Source organism: Balaenoptera ricei, chromosome 2, assembly GCF_028023285.1.
Source record: "Balaenoptera ricei isolate mBalRic1 chromosome 2, mBalRic1.hap2, whole genome shotgun sequence".
NCBI classification, from domain to species: Eukaryota; Metazoa; Chordata; class Mammalia; order Artiodactyla; family Balaenopteridae; genus Balaenoptera; species Balaenoptera ricei.
The window spans coordinates 104738343-104758100 of record NC_082640.1 but is presented as its reverse complement, the minus strand read 5'-3'; the positions used below and the strand labels follow the sequence as shown (position 1 = coordinate 104758100).

Below are 19758 nucleotides of genomic sequence, written 5' to 3'. Positions count from 1 at the left end.
AATCCTCAAAGAGTGGCCACCTCAGTGAAAGAGAGAGTGAAAACTGTATCCTCTACCTCAGAGAGATGGCAAGGAAATGTGCCTTTTCCTGTGGTTGAGATCTTGGGCTAGTGACAACCCTCTAACACCCAGCAGGAGTAAACGTGAAACTGTGCTGGAGGCCACTTCTGCAGCCAAGACCTCACAGTACCTTTCAGAAAAAGGAGATGGACTCACAATCAAAAACTTACAAACATTCAAGGAAATGATCCACCATAAGAGAGAATCAGCAGACACAATAAGCATCCCAAGATAACAATCTGAAATAATACATTTGAAATTATAAAAGAGGGAATTAAAACTATAAAAAAAAAAAAAGAATAAGACACTAGTATCAACTGATACCCTCCTGCTCCTTTACATGCCAGGGTGTATGCTTATACCCTCAACTTTTCTAAACGCCCTACATCCATAACAGGCTTACCTATATGATGATGTCACTAGAGGCTCCAAAAAGATCCACTCCACCCATTTCTCAACACCTGTCAAATATATGAAATGCTCAACTTAGTCACCCTTTTTGCTTAAGACAGTAAACTTTTTTTTTAAGTACCCTTAATGGTCAATGTATTAATGCAATAACATCTGTTAACATGTACATCTAAAGTGGTTTATTTATTTAACATGCCACCATGAGGGAATGGAATTCAATTTCTGTTAAGTTTGGAAGAGAGAGGACAAGTAAGCAATTCAGGACAAGGTCACTGGGCACCCAAAAGGACAACAAGAAAACAAGAGGTATCTGAAAAGGGATGGAGTGAATACGAGAACATAAAAACTCTGAAAATGGGTGATTCTCTGAAGATAGTTTTCTTACTTTTTAGTTTTGCCTAGGGCAAATCCTTACTTCTAAATTTCACCTAGAGTCACTCATGCCTTTCAGCCTAGCCAAAAACTCCTCTAAGTTTTTACACTTTATGACTGATAAAGATTTTCCGCCCGGCCAATCTGGAAGTTCCTCGACAATAAAACGGTTTTCACAATAGCTTCCAGTCACAACCAATCTAAATGGCGTGTTCAGAAAAATGACAAGTAGAGAAACTCTTTGGCAAACTCTGCAGAAGAGATAATTTCAGAGACTTGGACACCCCAGAGAAAAACAAAGCCACATCTGTTTGTTCCCATTTTGAGACAAATTTCCTCCCTTTCTTAAAAATTCCACCCAATAAAGTAAAAGGATATTTCTTGCAGAACTGTGAATATTTGGAGTTGAGACTTTAGAATCAAAAAAAAAAAATTTAATTGAAGATGAAAATTCCAGACAATAAATTAGTTGCTTTGTCTACCAGCATCAAAAATGTTCTACTATACCTTAACTGTCAACATAGGCAGACATACCCCAGAGATACTGTGGGTTCAGTTCTGGGCCAATGCAATCAAGGGAATAGTGCAGTAAAGTGAGTCACATGGATTTTTTGGTTTCCCAGTGCATATAAAAGTTATGTTTATACTATACCGTAGACTATTCAGTATGCAATAGCATGTCTAGAAAAACAATGTACATACCTTAATTTAAAAAATACTTTATTGCCATATTTCAAAATTTTTCAATGGGTACATTTTATTCCAAACTCTTTTTAAAAATATCTACAAACTTTATTGTTCGTACTACTTTACTAATTATACCTAATGGTGTTTGTAAAATAGAGTGTCTAAAAGAGAAAATCTATTTAATAGGTGTTCAGATATATTAAAAAACTACTTTATTGCTAAAAAATTCTAACCATCACCTGAGCCTTCAGCAAGCCATAATCTTTTTGCTGGTGTGGGTCTTGCCTCCACGTCGATGGCTGCTGACTGATCCAGGTGGTGGTTGCTGAAGGCTGGGGGGGCTGCAGCAATTTCTTAAAACAAGACAACAGTGAAGTTGGCCGCATCGATTGACTCTTCCTTTCATGAATGAGTTCTTTGTAGCATGTAATACCGTTTGATAGGATTTTACCCACAGAACTTCTTTCAAAGCTGGAATCAATCCTCTCAAACCCTGCCACTGCTTTATCAACTAAGTTTGTGTGATATTCTAAATCCTTTGTTGTCATTTCAACAGTCTTCCTAGAATCTTCTCTAGGAGTAACTTCCATCTCAGGTAACCACTTCCTTTGCTCATACATAAGAAGCAACTCTTCATTCATTAAAGTTTTATCATGAGATCGCAGCAATTCAATCACATCTTCAGGCTCTACTTCTAATTCTATTTCTCTTGCTATTTCCACCACAAATGCAATCACTTCCTCCACTGAAGTCTTGAACCCCTCAAAGCCATTCACGAGGCTTGGAATCACCTCCTTCTACACTTCTGTTAATTGTTGTTATTTTGACTTCTCATTAATCACAAATGTTTTTAATGGCATCTAGAATGGTGAATCCTTTCCAGAAGGTTTCAATTTACTTTGCCCAGATTCATCAGAGGAATCACAATCCATGGCAGCTATAACCCTACAAAATGTATTTCTTAAAGAATAAGACTTGAAAGTCTAAAGTATTTCTTGATCCATGGGCTGCAGAATGGATGTTGTGTTTGCAGGCATGAAAACAACATGAATCTCACTGTACATCTCCAACAGAGCTCTTGGGCGAGTAGGTGCCCAAGATCTCATTGTCAATGAGCAGTAATATTTTAAAAGGAATCTTTTCTTCTGAGCAGTAGATCTCAACAGTGGGCTTAAAATATTCAGTAAATTATAGCTGCTTCACTTTGTTGTACAGCAGAAACTAACACAACATTGTAAAGCAATTATACTCCAATAAAAATTTTAAAAATAAAATAAATAAATAAAAAGATAGCCCTCCCCCCCAAAAAAATATTCAGTAAACCATGTTGTAAATAGATGTGCTGTCATTCAGGATTTGTTGTTCCATTTACAGAGCACAGGTAGAATAGATTTGGCATAATTCCTAAGGGCTCTAGGATTTTCAGAATGGTAAATGAGTATTGGCTTCAACCTCAAGTCATCAGCTGTATTAACCCCTAACAAGAGAGTCAACCTGTTCTTTGAAGCTTGAAGCCCGGCATTGACTTCTCCTCCCTAGCTGTGAAAGTCCTAGATGGCATCTTCTTCCAACAGAAGGCTATTTTTTCTACATTGAAAATCTGTAGTTTAATGTAGCCACTTTCATTCATTATCTTAGCTAGATCTTCTGCATAACTTACTGCAGCTTCTACATCAGCACTTGCTGCTTCGCATTGCACTTTAATGTTATAGAGATGGCTTCTTTCCTTAAACCTCATGAACCAACCTCTGCTAGCTTCAAACTTTTCTTTTGCAGCTACCTTACCTCTCTCAGCCTTCACAGAATTGAATAAAGTTAGGGCCTTGCTCTGGATTAGGCTTTGGCTTAAGAGAACGTTGTGGCTGGTAAGATCTTCTATCCAAACAAAACTTTCTCCATGTCAGCAATAAGGCTGCTTCTCTTTCTTACCATTTGTGTGTTCACTGGAGTAGCACTTCTAATTTCCTTCAAAAACTTTTTCTTTGCACTTACAACTTGCCTGTTTGGCACAAGAGCCTTTTTTTTTTTTTTTTTTTTGGCGTATTTCAGCATTCGGCATGCCTTCCTCACTAAACTTAATCATCTAGCTTCTGATTTAAAGTGAGAGACATGCAACTCTTCCTTTCACTTGAAAACTTAGAGGCCAATGCAGGATTATTAACTGGCCTAATTTCAGTATTGCTGTGTCTCAGGGAATAGGGAGGCCCGAGGAGAGGGAGAGAGACGGGAATGGCCAGGCAGTATAGTGGTCAGGACACACACAACATTACGGATTAAGTTTGCAGACTTACATGGGCACAGTTCGTGGCATCCCCAAACAATTAAAACAGTAACATCAAAGATCACTGATCACCACAACAAATATTATAATAATAATGAAAAAGTTTGAAATATTGCAAGAATTACCAAAATGTAACACACAGACACAAAGTGAACAAATGCTATTGGAAAAATGGCACCAAAAGACTTGCTCAACACAGGGTTGCCACAACCTTCAGTTTGTAAAAAAAAAACTCTATTATCTTTGAAGCATAATAAAGTGAAGCACAATAAAACAAGGTATACCTGTAAAAGAATATTATAACATGATATAAACACTGCTCTGATTGGGGAGGGTTACATTTCTAATCCTAAACAAAGGAGCTCTGTATTTCCTTAGCACATGACCACAGACTAAGGTCCAGAACAAAACAGGATCAGATAAAAGAAAAACAAAACAGTGGACCAAACTTTAAATACGTCTTTCTGCTCCAATGAGCTCACTGCTGTAGAAACCTTTGTAAAGGTGAAATTGTTGCAATTATTCTTGGAGTTAGCTGCTTTAGATGACAGCAGTTCCTGTTAGAAACAACGTTAATGTAACAGAGTTATGATGTAGCCAGATCATTTATTAACATCCTAGCAGTTACAAATGACTGAGCCCTAACAGAGACAAGGCACATTAGCACACATGAAAAGGGGCCTAATTGCTAGACTAGGTAGAAGAATCCACGAAACACAGAAAAAAAGCAATTAACTGATTATATTTAACTATGTCTCTATTAATACACTGGATAGGTCATTCATCTCCATGCCTCTGGGAAAGACTGTTTCTAGATTTTGGTTTGTTTGTTTGTTTTTGGCCACGCTGCATAGCATGTGGGATCTCAGTTCCCTGAACAGGGATGGCACCCGTGCCCCCTGCATTGGAAGCACGGAGTCTTAACCACTGGACCGCCAGAGAAGTCCCTAGATAATGTTTTTAAAGCACTTAAAGTAAATTGCCAGTGGGGGAAAAGATTTATTTTCCTCTTACTTATTCCTTGTCAAAGGTTTATGAAAATCCTTCAGTGGGACAATGGTAACAAAAGTTTTCACAGGATCAACAAGAGTGCCAAGATAATTCGATGGGAAAAGAAGCATCTTTTCAACAAATGGTGCTGGGACACCTGTATACTCACAAGTAAAAGAATGAATTTGGACTCCTAGTTCACAGTATGTACAAAAATTAATGTACAGGGACCAAAGACCTAAATGTAAGAGCTAAAACTGTAAATCTCTTAGAAGAAAGCATAACAGTAAATATGCATGACTTTTGATTAGGCAATGGTGTCTTAGAAATGACACCAAAAGCACAAGCAACAGCAAAAAATTTTAGATAAATTGGACTTCATCAGAATTTAAAACTTTTGTGCCTCAAAGGACACCAGTAAGAAAATGAAAAGACAACCCACAAAATGGGAGAAAATACTTGCAAATCATGTATCAATAAGGGTCTAGTACCCAGAATATACAGGTGACCCTGGAACAACACAGGTGTGAACTACGTGGGTCCACTTATATGCAGATTTTTTTACACTAAATACGTACTACAGTACTACATGATCCACGGTTGGTTAATTCCACGGATGCTGGAACCATGAGTACAGAGGACTGACTAAAGTTATACTTGGATTTTTGACTGCCCAGAGGTCGATGGCCCTATCCCCCGCATTGCTGAAGGGTCAGCTGTAGAAGGAACTCTTAAAACTCACTGACAGGAAGACAACCCAAGTTAAAAATGGGCAAAAGATCTAAATAAACATTTTTCCAAAGAAGATATGCAAATGGCCAGTAAGAGCATAAAAAGATGCTCAACATCATTAGTCACTAGGAAAATGCAAATCAAAACCACGAGACACCACTTAACATCCACTAAGATGGCTATAACCAAACAGACAAATAATAACAAACGTTGGCGAGGATGTGGAGAAATTAGAACCCTGATACAGTGTTGGTAGCAATAGAAAATGACACACCCACTTTGGAAAGCAGTCTGGCAGTTCCTAAAAAAAGATAAACTTAGAGTTAACATATGACCCAGAAGTTTCACTCTTGCTAAATACCCAAGAGAATTGAAAATATTATATCCACACGAAAACTACACAAATGTTCAGAGTAGCATTACTAATAATAGCCAAAAAGTGGAAACAACCCAAATGTCCATCAATTGGTGAATGGATAAAGAAAAGGTGGCATATCCATACAATGGAATATTATTCAGCCACAGAAAAGGAATGAAGTATCTGCTACAACATGAATGAACCTTGAAAACATTATGCTAATGCTAAATGAAAGAAGCCAATTACAAAGAACCACTGATTTTATGACTCCATACATAAGAAATGTCCAGTACAGGCAAATCCACTGAGACAGAAAGTAGATTAGTGGTTGGCTGGGGCTCAGGGTACTTAGGGAAAATGGGAAGCAACTACTAATGCGAATGCGATTTCTTTGGAGGGGGTGATAAAAATTTCCTGGGGTTCCATAGTGGTGATGGTTACATAACTCTGTGAATATACTAAAAACCATTGACCTGTATACTATAATTGGCTGAAATGTGTAATATATGAATTTTAATCTCGATAAAGTTTTTTAAGTTTTCACAGAATTTAATTTCCAGAAGAATTGGAAAGGAGAAGCTGTCCATTGAAGGCCTAGAAAGGAGAAGCAAAGGGTTACCAAAAGTATTTCATTCAGATGGAGGCCAGACTGCTTTCCTGTGCTTAACGTATTACATTATAAAAGAGTGGGGTGGCAGAATGCATACAGCATATGGAAATCAATGGCAACATGAGGCAAATTGAGTCAGTATATTAGGAGTTCATCTACCCAGGCTGATAACTATTGAGCTCACCATTTCAAACTCCTTAGGTCAATTCAGGACACCTTATTCTTGATGTAATCTACTACGTTTCTAGGCACACCAGAAACAGAAAAAGCAGGTATAATAAGGCTATTGATAATTACATTATTATTGGCTATAATTATGGCCAATATATTTGTTATCATACATTATTTTATATATATATAGACTGTTGATATTACATTATTATTGGCTATAATTATGGCTAACGCATTATTTATATAATTATGAAAAATCATCCTCGTAATTATGAATTATGAGCACAAACTGGTAGTAACATTGTTTCTATCAAACATTTAACTAAGGAACTCCAAGAATTATCCAGCTGTTATCTGATTAATTTCAACTAGTATCAAAAGCACAAGTATATTTCTCTGTCAAACGAGTACCATGAACACTGCTGGTGCCCAGTATAATTTAGTTGAAATATTATAGACTACCATGAGCAAAAATGGTGTTTCTCCACATCACCTGTGAAATCAATTCAACAAGTAACCACCCTCCCCCCTTTCCTTTGAAATGATTACTTCAATAACCACCTCAAGGGATCAGACAACAGACAACTTGGACCTTTACTTGGGGTCATCAACTTCCCAAAGGTTCACTACAGACTATTGCTAAGGAAAGGGGACACAGGTTAAACACAGGAACCAAACATACAGTGGTTTGGCAAGAGGAAGGCAGGCTGATTTCTCTATTTTAAAATAAATTTCAGGGTAGGAGACATACTTCTTGGCTGTTGTCTACAGTGATGATTTTCTTTAAATAAGAGCAAATGCATTTATAAAAATCTCCTAAAGGCCTCCAAAGATGGTAACAACAGATAACAGGCAATTTGTCCAGAAGGAGCTTAGAGGTAACAGACTAGGTCACAACCACTGACCTTTTTCAAGTCAAAGCACCAGAGAGGGGTCCAGCTTTCCAGGCACTTGGATTGTGAATCCAAAGACAGTGGGGAAAAAGAAAGAGAAAGATCAACTCTGAGGAGTTAAATGCAAAACATTTATTGGAAATGATGGTTCCAATTCTTTTTGAGTCCTTGATTTCACATTGTTCACTACTAAAAGTGGTGTGTGCCATATATTTATCAAAGGGCAATCTAAATTATTTGACTCTCTTTCAAAATCTACGGTATATCTGAAGATATCCCAAGATGTTGCATAAAGAAGGCTGAGACACTAGCTCACACAAACCTTCAAAAGGCATTATTTGAACAATATTATATACAATTCTCAAGTTCATTTTCAACACAGCAAATAACATTCCCTATGGTTGGATATATTATAGTTATTAAAAGTTGTTGGGGATTTTCCCTCATACAGGGCACTAAAACACTTTTCAAAAAGAGCTGTAAGATATCAACAGTACAAAGAAATTATTTTCACATAATAGTAGGCCTCTGGAAATCCCAATGAAAAATTCCATGTAGAGAATATGGGAAGTATATGTGAATTTATGTAAAGGGAAAAAACTCATTTGTCCATGTCTGGGCACAGAGGAAACAAGTAGATTAAACCAGTGTCATATGCTGTTCTAGACACTAGTCCAACCTCCATTTACTTTTCAGCCTTCTAGATTCTTCTGGGATAATTTTTCTCTATTTTTGGGCTTCATGAAACTAGGCTTCCCAAGTTTACTTGCCTTGCAACTGACTGCACATGGCTTTGGAACTTAAGCTCTGAGCCTCAATTGGCATTACCAGGATTTGATGACATAGATATGTCTGTATGGGTCAAATCCTCAGAGAACAATGAATCAAGAATACCAGAAACAAGTGCACAGTGCAATGTTACGTAGTTAAGCTTTTAAGAAAACCAGAAATGCCTTTCACTTTTGCACAAGTTCTCTGACTTTTGATTACTAGAAATTTAACCATATTTATACTTTTTCTGAAAATAAAAAGGAGCAAATGGAAGTCTCTTAGGAGGACCTAAGTCATGTGTAAGGGGGAATCCTAGCTAGGCCAAGTCAAGCATAACCAAAGATCAAGGGCAAAAATCAGTCTCCTCTTTTAAGACATCCACAGAAGCAGTTTTTGCATGTCAATTAAAGTGCTGTGTGGAAAAAGAGTTGAATTAAGGGCAGATTTACCTAGGAATTCCTGAATCCAATGCAAGTTACCAGAATTGAAAGTACATGGGAAGCAGAATATTTGTTAAATGTGCACTATTTACTCTGCCCTGTATACACATGCTGTTCTATTTCAATAGTACTCAAATTTTTAGAGTCAAACTATGAGAAAATTTCTCCTGGCACCATCGTTCTTCAGGGTTAAAGTTACCAATGGGAAAAACAAAACAAAACAACCAAACTCTCTCTCTCTCTCTCTCTCTATATATATATATGCAGAATAAATGCAGACATAAAAATGCAGCCACTTCTACTGCCTCCCCAATAATCTACTCTTTAAGTAAATGTGACAATACTAGAATTTAACTCTCTAAAATCTACGGTGCACTGTGCCTGGTACCCAGTAGGTGTTCAGTGTTTGTTTGTTAAATGAATACTGAAAATATTTGGGACACAAGCTTTCGCTTTGTTAATGTGCATTTACACTCCACTCATAAAAACACATCGTAACATACACACACAAATCTACACATAGCCCCATTGATGTCAACTCCTGAAAACGCCCTCATGACAAAAAATGGAAGATAAATATTATGCTAGAGTGGGACAGGATGATGACAATTAGAGAAGCTGCGAAAGGAAAATTCCAAACACAATTCTTCCATAGTCTTTTTTTTATTACATTGTGTTATTTATTCTTTCTTTTTCTCTTTCTTAAAATTGAAGTATAGTTGATGTTTCATAGTCTTTTTGATGTCAGTTATCTTTGTTTCCATGATAATTCACAGGTGTCTACAAAAAAGTAATCTATTCCTACTTTGAAACTTTAGGACTGCTCTTGGCCATAATATCACACATAATTACGAACAATCTTTTTACATCCTTATAAATGGTACATCAGAGAATTCATATTTTAAAGGAAGCCACATATTTACAAGTAATATGCAACATGTTCAACAAATCTCAACAAAAATGAATATTCATTGTATCATTTATCATTTAAAGAGTAGCTACCAGAAGTACAAGTAATTCTCACACTAGTGGACATTTTTACTAACCACTCATTTCAGTTCGTTGATCTTTTCTTTCCCTAACAAGTATTTCTAAATTTGTTGTGTGTGGTGTTTTGTGTTTTTTTCCTGTCTTTATGCTGTACTTCAGAAAAAAAAAAAAATCGGGAAAGAAGTAGATTGGGATTTGTTTTGTTTAGGGGTTTAAAAATATCTAAGGCAACATAGAGTTTAACTCCACAGGTTTGTTTACCAGCAGGTTGCTGTTCCGAAGAAGCCAGCCATTTAAAAAACGCGCAAAATAAGGCTCTCGCAAAAAAAAAAAAAAAAAAATTATATACAGGGAATAGATAGGAGCGCAAAACACATCAGTCACCAGCAACAAAACAGAAGCTTTGTTGCTCGCTATTTGTAAACAAGAGGTCGGGCCAGAGCTCCGCCCTGGTACCCGGGAGGTAAGGCATGTGATAGGCACAACCCCGTGCCCATCCCGAAGCGTTCCGCAAGGGCCGCCTGGCGCCCAGGACCAGGCAACCCACCCTCCAGCCGGGACCAAGCCCTACCGGAATTCTTCTGCTTCCAGCTTGGAGGCTGGAGTCGACCCTCCCTGCTTAACTTCCCTGCAGATACCCTGACATTCTTAAACCTCCTTCAACTATCTGCACTTTTGCCAGGCACCCCGAAACCCACGGCGGCTCTGGCGACCCCCGATCCCGGCTCTCCGAGCCTGCGCCCTCGGGGAAGCCCACCCGGGAGGCGCCCCCGCGGGCGGCTTACCGAGCAGCGAGCCTATGAAGATGACGACCTGCACGGTGGTGGTGAACTGACGGTACAGCTGCGCCTCGCCGAACTCCCCGAGCGCGCTGCGGTTGGCGCCCTCCGCCCCGGCGCCCGACGCGTTGCGCGGCTCGCTGGCGTTTCGGGAGATCCAGCTGCCGTTATGCCCCATGGCGAGGCTGGAGCTCCAGCTCCGTCTTAGCCCGCCCGTGCGCCCGCCGCGGACCTCCGCGCCACTCTCTCCTGCCTCGGGCGCGGAGGAACACGGGGGTGCCTGGTGAAGACCTGGAGAAGCCGGAGCAGCCGCGGGTCCCCTCACGTCTCCACATCGCCAGCCCCGGCGCCCGGGAGGCAGGGAGCGGAGAGGGCGAGGCTTCGCCCCATGCCCGTTCCCTCCGGGGTCCCCGTCAGCAGCCACATGAAGGCGGCACGGTCAGAGCCCGCCGAGCGTCGTCCGTCCCTCCTCCCGCGTGGTCAGCGCGTCCAAGCCCACTCAGCAGAGAGAGAAACACAAGAGGCATTTGATGGTCAAGGAGGGCGCTCTCCGCTCCCGCCGCCCTCTTCAACCTCTGCTTCTGGCCACCCCCGGGGCAGCCCTCTCGAGTCCCCTCCGGCGGACGGGCTCAGCCCCTCTCCTCAGAGGCAAGAGAACATTGGACTGCAGCCTTTTTTCAGTCCTGCTGGCTTCGAGGCTACGTGGCGATGGGAAACCCGGAAAATGCCCAAGTCAAATGCTCGGAGCCCCGAGGGGACCTGCGGGTCCCCACGCCGCCCATGGCCAAGGTGGAATGCCCCGAACCTCCCCAATAGCCTCGCCGTCAGCGCCCGACAGTCCCCCAAGACGCCCGCGAGGGCTTCTCCGGCCCGGCCCCTCGCTGGGGGTTCCGACCTCCTGCCTCGGCGCGGGTTGCAGGGACCTCGTTCCACAGACCCTTTGCCTCTGCACGGCCCAGTGTCCCCTTTCCTGGCCCCGCTCCGGCCCTCGACTGCAGGGAGAGAGCCTCCAGACTTTGCGAAGACACGAGAATACGCCCCTAGAAAGGAACAGGCACCATCTACGAGATCGCCAAACTGCCTGCGCGCGCTTGAGGCGGCTGGGGGCGCGCGGCCCGCGGGGCGATCACGTGACACGCTTGGCCCCGCCCCCACGCCCAGGCTCCCGCGGGCGGGGGGGGACGGCGCCATCTTGGCCCCCCCCCCCCCACGATCTTGATAGCCAAGGCGGGGAGCGTGGGAGGGGCGGAGGATCCATGTCTGGCTGCCGTGAAGAAGCTCGCGGCTCCTCCGGGGCTTCGCCTCGTTTACTGCTGTCATTACTGCTCCTCATCTCGTCAGCTGGGGCTGCCTGAGGCTGATAATTCCACGTCGTTGGCACCTGGGCAAGGAGCCCAGTCTCCTCCATCGGGCCTTGGGTGTAGCTGAAGCATTTAAGAAAGATGGGATTTAGAAATACAGTGCCCGGTTTCCTGGGCCTTTTCATTGAGTCTCATTTCTAAAATGTACACAATACAACCCGGTCAGGTGGATTCTGGGAATGAAGAGTTGAGGAGGGAGCAACTTCCTGCGGGCTGATGCAAACGGTTGGGAAGCTGGGATGAGCGAGTAAACAAGAAAAAATGGTAAAGAGAAGCCGAATGGGAAAAGGAACGGGTATGGATGGCATCCAGAGAGAGGATCAGGGGAGAAGAGAAAAGGAGAAATGAGAAGAAAAGACAACTAAAATTTTGCCTGGTTTAACCTTATGAGAACTGTTTCTTTTTCAGGAGTGAAGGACACGGTAGAGGGCTTTGACAAATGAACTGGTAGGACTAGGTCCCACGACAATAACTCTTACGAATTGATTAAAATTACAGAGTTATTTCTTGGTTATCCCAAGGCTGATCGTGCTACCATAGGGCTACTTCACTTTCCCTATTAACCCTTATTACTTATTCTTCTTGAAAGGGCGAAGGTCCATGTCTTGTACATCTGGATTCTCAAAATACCTGCACATAATTCTCTATGTAAGCAGGTATTTTGAACATTTTGGAAACAAAAAAAAAAAAAGAAAAGAGATAGAGAAATGGAAGGAAAATTAATGATAAACTGTATTTTCAAAAAAATAAGTCATTTCCAGCAGTTAAAATTTGTTCTGGGAGTCCAAACATATTTTTCAAGATGAAACCCCTTAACACTGTAGTCATTACAAAACATAATTTATAATAATAATTCAGCAATATCCAGCACACTCCTTAGGAAAGGTTAGGGAAGATGTGTAAATGAGTTGTGTAGTGACAGTTGTAAAAATACCCCTTTACTCACCATCACTTGCCATCCCTATTCAAAACTACTAAAAAGGATTGGGATAAATGTGAGGAAAACATTTTTCAATTTTTCAGATGTAAAGAGTGTTTAATAAAGCAAGAAACCTCTCATTTTGTATTCCGAGAAGATACCAGTAAATTCTTTCCAGCCCGTAAACTGGTGTTAGGGTATGGGGTTAGTTGAGTCAAGAAATAACCTGATAGGGGCTTCCCTGGTGCCGCAGTGGTTAAGAATCTGCCTGCCAATGCAGGGGACACGGGTTCGAGCCCTGGTCCGGGAAGATCCCACATGCCGCGGAGCAACTAAGCCCATGCGCCTGAACCACTGAGCATGCGCTCTGCAGCCCGCGAGCCACAACTACTGAGCCTGTGCACCTGGAGCCCGCACGCAGCGAGGAGCAGCCCCAGCTCCCTGCAACTGGAGAGGGCCTGCGCGCAGCAATGAAGACCCAACGCAGCCAAAAAAAAAAAAAAAGAAATAACCTGATAAACTGAGGGGTCACCGTGATTCTTGAGGAAGGATTGCCTTGTGACAATATAGGACCAAGGATGAGATCAGAGTGGTATACTTCTTATGGCCATGGGCTATATGAAATTTTCACTGATTACAAGATAATTTAATATTGATGTAAGAAGGGGGAAAGGGGGCGTGGGATGAATTAGGAGATTGGGATTGACATATATACACTATTGATACTATGTATAAAGTAGATAACTAACGAGAACCTACTGTATAGCACACGGAACTCAGTGCTCTGTTGGTAACCAAAATGAGAAGGAAATCCAAAAATGAGGGGATATATGTATACGTATAGCTGATTCACTTGGCTGTACAGTATAAACTAACACAATATTGTAGAGCAACTATATTCTAATAAAAAAATAAGATTGATGTAAGCGATTGGACATGATTTAAATATATGTCAAATGTCTATAGTAGGGTTATTTATACCTGTCTGCTCATCACAAACTTAGTGGCCTAAATTACAACAGCAATCACTTATTTTGCTCATAAATATGCAATTCTGGCAAGACCCATTGGGACTGCTTATCTCTGCTCCACATGATATCAACTGGGGCAGCTCAAAGTCAAAGCCAGGGTATGGAATCTGAAGGCTTGTTAACTAACATGTCTGGCAGTTGATGCTGGCTGTTGTTGGGACCTCAGCTGGGCCTGTCAGCTGGAATGCTTATATGTGGCCTCTCCCTGTGGCTGCTTGGCTTTCTTACAGCGTGGCAGCTATGTTCCAAAAGTGAGCATTCAAGATAAGAGTCCCAAGAGGACAAGGCGGGGAGGTGGCCGACTTTTATGACTCATCTCAGAAGTCACAGAACATCACTTCCACTGTACTCTATTTGTTGAAGCAGTCAAAAGCTGCCACATATAAGGGGAAAGGACAGAGACTACACCTCTCAGTGGAGGGAGTGTCCATCATATTGTAAGAACAGCAGGTGGAATGAGAGAGATTGTTGCAGTCATTTAAGGAAAATAAAATCTGCCATAATATCTATTTTCCTTTTATCAAAAAAATCCTTCCAAAGGTCTCGTTTTTAGATATTTTTTTCTGGAATGAAACCGGAAGAGGTCAAAAACCACATAAATTAATTACAGTCCTCTTCAGTTACCGTGTACAGGTATTACAGGGATATGAGCTAGCCAATATTAACACCTGGCAGCAAACTGGTACACAGCCATAGCTGAAGGCAGGTGATTAGGACCACCAGCCTACACATTTATGTGCTAGCTAATTTTCATCCGAAACTTTCTGGAGCTACACTAAAAGCAGATAATAGAAAATGGAATAAAAAAATAGGCAACCTCTGGCTCTTAGATAATGCGTAGTAATTTTTCCTTACATTTTTCTCCCATAATGAATAGTATAAGAAGGCATTCTCCCAGCTTAAAAACACTTTGTGTTCCCAAAGTTTTAAAGTTAGTTGTGTAGCGCTCAGGATCCATTTCCCTATAGAAAAAATAAACAGGATGATAGGGTTCCCAGGCAGAGTGGGGCAAAAAGAAAGAGAGGCTCTGGGGATTAAGGACTCCCAGGGAGGCCCTACTCAGTCTGTAGGTCTACCTAGCTCTCCAAAGGTCTACTTTCTTCTCAGTGTTTACAAGAATTACTCTTCTCCTTGTGCCAGTAATCCACTCATTTAACTAATGTTAATGCCCTGTGCTGGGAAGGCAGGAACACAGAAATGTGGAATAGAACAGATTCTCGAAGCTTTCTCCAATCACCTCTTCCTTAATCATATACCTCCTGGGATTTGCTTAGGGATTTTGTGACAGGGCCACGGTTGCCCAGATATTTGGCCAAACATTATTCTGGGTGTGTCTATGAGGATATTTCTGGATGAGATTAACATTTGAATCTGTAGACTGAGTAAAGGGATTGCCCTCCTTATTGTGGGTGAGCCTCATCTAATCAGTTGAAGATCTGGCTAGAACATAAAAGCTGAGTAAAAGAGGATTTCCTCTGCCTCACAACCTTCGAGCTGGTATATAAGCTTTTCCCTGCCTTCAGACTTGAAACCTTGGCTCTTCTGAGTGTTAAGCCTGGTGGCCTTCAGACTGGAAGGACACCATCAGCTCTCTTGGTTCTCAGGCCTTTAGACGGGACTAGAACAACACCATCGACAGTCCTGGGTCTCCAGTTTGCCAACTGCCGATCTTGGGACTTAGCCTCCAAAACTGCATGAGCCAGCTCCTTATGATAAATCTCTGTGGTAATTTTTAAAAGCCTATTTCCTTCTCTGTTTTTTCTCTTATACTCCCATGGTGTGGTGATAGGCAAAATTTACATGTAGGTGCTAATAACATCTTTCCATACCTATAGAATGAAATAGGATCCATTTATGTTCAAAAGAATTCCTGGATTCCAACTTTCTTGGGCATTTATTGAAGAGCAGGAAGGGAGCTGGGTAGGGGAAAGAAGAGATGGATAGGATCTGAGATAATTGCAAAGCCCAAGGGGAAGGTGGCGGGAAGTGAGGAGGAGCCTATGGGTTTATTTCCCCTTCCTTCTTCCTTTTCATCATTGAAGGTCTCTTCCTCCTGCCTCCTGTCCCCAACACTACACTTTCAAATGTCCCTGCATGGTCTCTCGCTAAAGATGGAGAGAAGAAAAAAGCTGGAAGTGTTTTGAGTCGGTAAGCCCAAGCAGCAGTGTGCTGAGGAAAGAGGGATCCTTATGGCCCCGGGCTACCCATCTGGAATAAGTAGTTCTATTTCCAAATGGCTAATTCTATACCTATACAAAAGACATAAACAATGCAGGTTATTATGTAAACATTACTAGTGTTCAGTGATATCTCATTGTCCTCTTCTTCCAGGCACACAGAAGACTATTTTTCTCGGCTGCCCTTGCAAATGGGCAGGCCCATGTGACTATAATGACTAATGATATGTGAGCAGAAGTGACGAGTCATTTCTGAGCTGCGGCAGTGAAAAGCTTGTTGTGATTTTCAAGTCTCTCTGCTGCCCTGCCATTGTGATTGTGGAAGGGGACTTGTGTTGAAGAGCTGAAATATTGAAGCAGCCTGTGTTTCTGAGTCACCATATTGTGTGTGTGTGTGGGGGGGGGGGGTGGCAGGGGGGTTGCAGACGCCCTAGAGACCACCCAGACATAACAACAAATTTTATATAAGCAAGGAATAAACCTTTGTTATACTAAACAACCAAGATTTTTGGAGCTGCTCATTATCACAGTATAACCCAGCCTATCCCGGCAGATAGAGTCATGAAAACTGGGGCCTGCATATTTAAGAGAGCATAGACTTTATTTCCCGGGAATGGAAGATACTGAGTTAGGGCTTAAAACAAAATCTCTGTGTATATTGGGGGCAATAAGGATATCCTAGGTCCTTGTAAAATTAAAGTGGTAGCTGATAATAAAGTCTCTGGGCATCTTTGAATTGAACTACTGGAATATTTCATGTCCAAAAACATACTGGTCTCCAATAAATTTATGTCATTTAAATAGCTTTTTGGGGGCTTCCCTGGTGGCGCAGTGGTTGAGAGTCCGCCTGCCAATGCAGGGGACACGGGTTCGAGCCCTGGTCTGGGAGGATCCCACATGCCGCGGAGCAACTAGGCCCGTGAGCCACAACTGCTGAGCCTGCGCGTCTGGAGCCTGTGCTCCGCAACAAGAGAGGCCGCGACAGTGAGAGGCCCGCGCACCGCGATGAAGAGTGGCCCCCGCTCGCCACAACTGGAGAAAGCCCTCGCACAGAAACGAAGACCCAACACAGCCAAAAATAAATAAATAAATAAAAATAAATATACTAAAAAATAAAAAAAAAATAAAAAAAAATAAAAATAAATAAATAAATAGCTTTTTGGGGGGAGTACTTAAGCTTAGTATACTCAGATTGTCACTTTATACAGGCAAACCTACCAACTCCCTCAAGATAAAGAGTCTAGTAACCGGGACGGGGGGAAGGGGGGCAGTATGATGTTGGTGTCAGTTTGACCTGGGTTTGAATGCCTGCTCCCCTATTTCCACTTGTGACACTGGGCAGTTACTGACCTCTCTAAGCTCAGTTTCCTCCTCTACCAAATAGCGATTAAAATGCCTATATTGCAAGGCTGTTTAGAGGACAATAAAATACCAAGTTAATGAAAATCTCTAACAGTACCTGGCACATCATAGGAAATCAATGAAACGTAACTATATAAGATTGATTCCTGTTTATTGATGCTTAAAGACAACAAATATCAAAAGGGAAATAAAGCATCATCTTTCAACATTTTAAAGAATTCTCTCTTTGTAGATATAAATAAACCACTGCCTAACAAGTCCTCTATTTCAAAAAATGGAAGAACCACTTACTTTGCAATTAACAAAGGACAAAATGGCTTTTGGTTAAAGATTTAGAAGTCCACAATTTAGCCTTTACACTATTGGGCTAAATACGTTTACTTTATGGTTCTTTGTTTGGGGTATGTTAAATTACCAACAAAGAAATTATCTGTTTAAAAAAGCTAATACTAATAATTTACTAATTATAGTAAATAATGTAATTAGTATAATAATTTACTAATTATATTTACTAATACTAATAATTTGCATATTCTAAATTATCTCAATATGTGGACTGGGAAATGGTTTTCTACTGATATGAATCTATAACTCCTAATGCAGTTTCCCAATTTGTAATAGTCCTTGCACCTTTAGATTGCTATTACATTCATCAAGAATATCTGGAAGGTGAGAGATTGAATACCCCTTCCCCCAGAAAGCCTCAGCAATTTCATATACACAGACACATAGACACATGCACACACACATATACACGTAGTGATTATAAAGCAACCTGACTAATTTTTTAATAGCAAGTATGCCAAAACTAAAATATCCATGAATATTATCACCTTTAAAGGAGTCACCCTGGGAAGCTGTTTAACTGTTGAAGAATATCATGATTTCTTAACACGTATTTGGGACTCTCTTTTATAACTAACTTCAGAAGTTGGAATATTCTTTCCTGTATCATAAAAGGAAACATTCTTTTGCTGATGGTAACAAATATGTCCTTTAAGAATAAATTTGAATTTTCTGATAGAGCCAAAAGTTATCTAGGACCAATTCTGGTGAATTAAGTGATCAAGACCGTATCTTCTTTGCTAAAAGATGAGATATGACTATAAAATACTACGACTCACAGTCTGACTTGTAAGTAATGGCACAGCTTCGGAAGAAAAATATATACTTAATTTATTCCAGAATTTAAAGGACAAGATTCATTTGGGTATATAAATATGTAAATGCATACAAATACCCACAAACTGATGCAAAAAAAAAAAAAAAGCTATTTTTATTTCATAATTTCTTGAACAGCAGGAGCCACCTTGCCTCTCCTACTCCTGCCAGGCCACAGAGAGCTTTAAGAACAATTAAGTGCTTTTACCTCCTACAAGGAGACAGGAAAGAGGGCAGGTCCAAAAAAGTATTCAAAGAAGTAATGGCTGAAAATTTCCCATATTTGGCAAAAATCATAAGCCTACAGATTCAAGAAGCTGAGTGAGCTCTAAACATGATAAACCCAAAGAAATCTATACCAAGACACATCATAATCAAACTTCTGGACACTGACAAAGAAAAAAAATCTTTAAAAGTAGCCATAGAGAAATGCCACTTTACCTATAGGGGAAAAACAATGTGAATGATAGCAGAGATCTAATTGAAATCACAAAGGCCAGAAAGAAGTGGCATAACATTTTCAAGGGCTGAAAGAAAAGAACCACTGACCCCAAATTCTATATCCAGTGAAAATATCCTTCAGGAATGAAAGGGAATGTAGTTTTAAAATTTGGGCACAACGACCAACAGTCTGGAAGTTTTTCTTTGGGAAGTTGAGGGTAAACAGGAAGACCAGGAGATGTACTTTTGGGGAGCAGGGAGGGCATGAGGAAGTAGAGTCTCTTCCTTGGAGAACTGATCTAAGGGTTTAGGGAGGGCCTGGAGAATAAGGAAATCTTGGGGTGTCCTGACAAATTGTGAACCCCAGTTACACAAAAACAATCTTACCAGTCTGGGTGCTCCAAGAGTTTAGAGGTTATCTGCCGGAAGCCAATCAAGTACCAGTCTTTACTTTCGAATGATCCCAGGACTGCTGAGTTATTTCACGTAGGGCAACCAAATGCAATGTGTGGACACTGGTTGGATCCTAATACAAACAAAGCACTGTAAAACAAAACAAAGCAACAATAACAACCTTTTCCTTTTAACAGATTATTAGAGTATAATTGACATACAATAAATTGCATATATTCTACAGTTTGATCAGTTTTAATATATGCAAACACCTGTGAAACTATCACCACAATCAAGATAATGAATATATCCATCACTCCCAGGAGTTTCTTCTTGTCCCTCTGGAATCCCTCCCTGTGGCTCATCTC

The 19758-nt window shown here is 41.0% G+C and overlaps 1 protein-coding gene across 3 annotated transcripts in view; it reads right to left on the bottom strand.

Moving 5' to 3' along the window:
- GPR176 (G protein-coupled receptor 176) overlaps window positions 1-19758 on the bottom strand; it is a 341317-nt gene that overhangs the window by 318591 nt on the left and 2968 nt on the right. For all 3 annotated transcript variants that reach the window (XM_059913664.1, XM_059913665.1, XM_059913666.1), the window contains exons 2-3: window positions 19385-19540; window positions 10552-11969 (exon numbers count right to left, since the gene is read on the bottom strand). In XM_059913664.1, the coding sequence (XP_059769647.1) occupies window positions 10552-10723 (172 nt within the window). In that variant the 5' untranslated portion in view covers window positions 10724-11969; window positions 19385-19540. The remainder of the gene's footprint in view (window positions 1-10551; window positions 11970-19384; window positions 19541-19758) is intronic.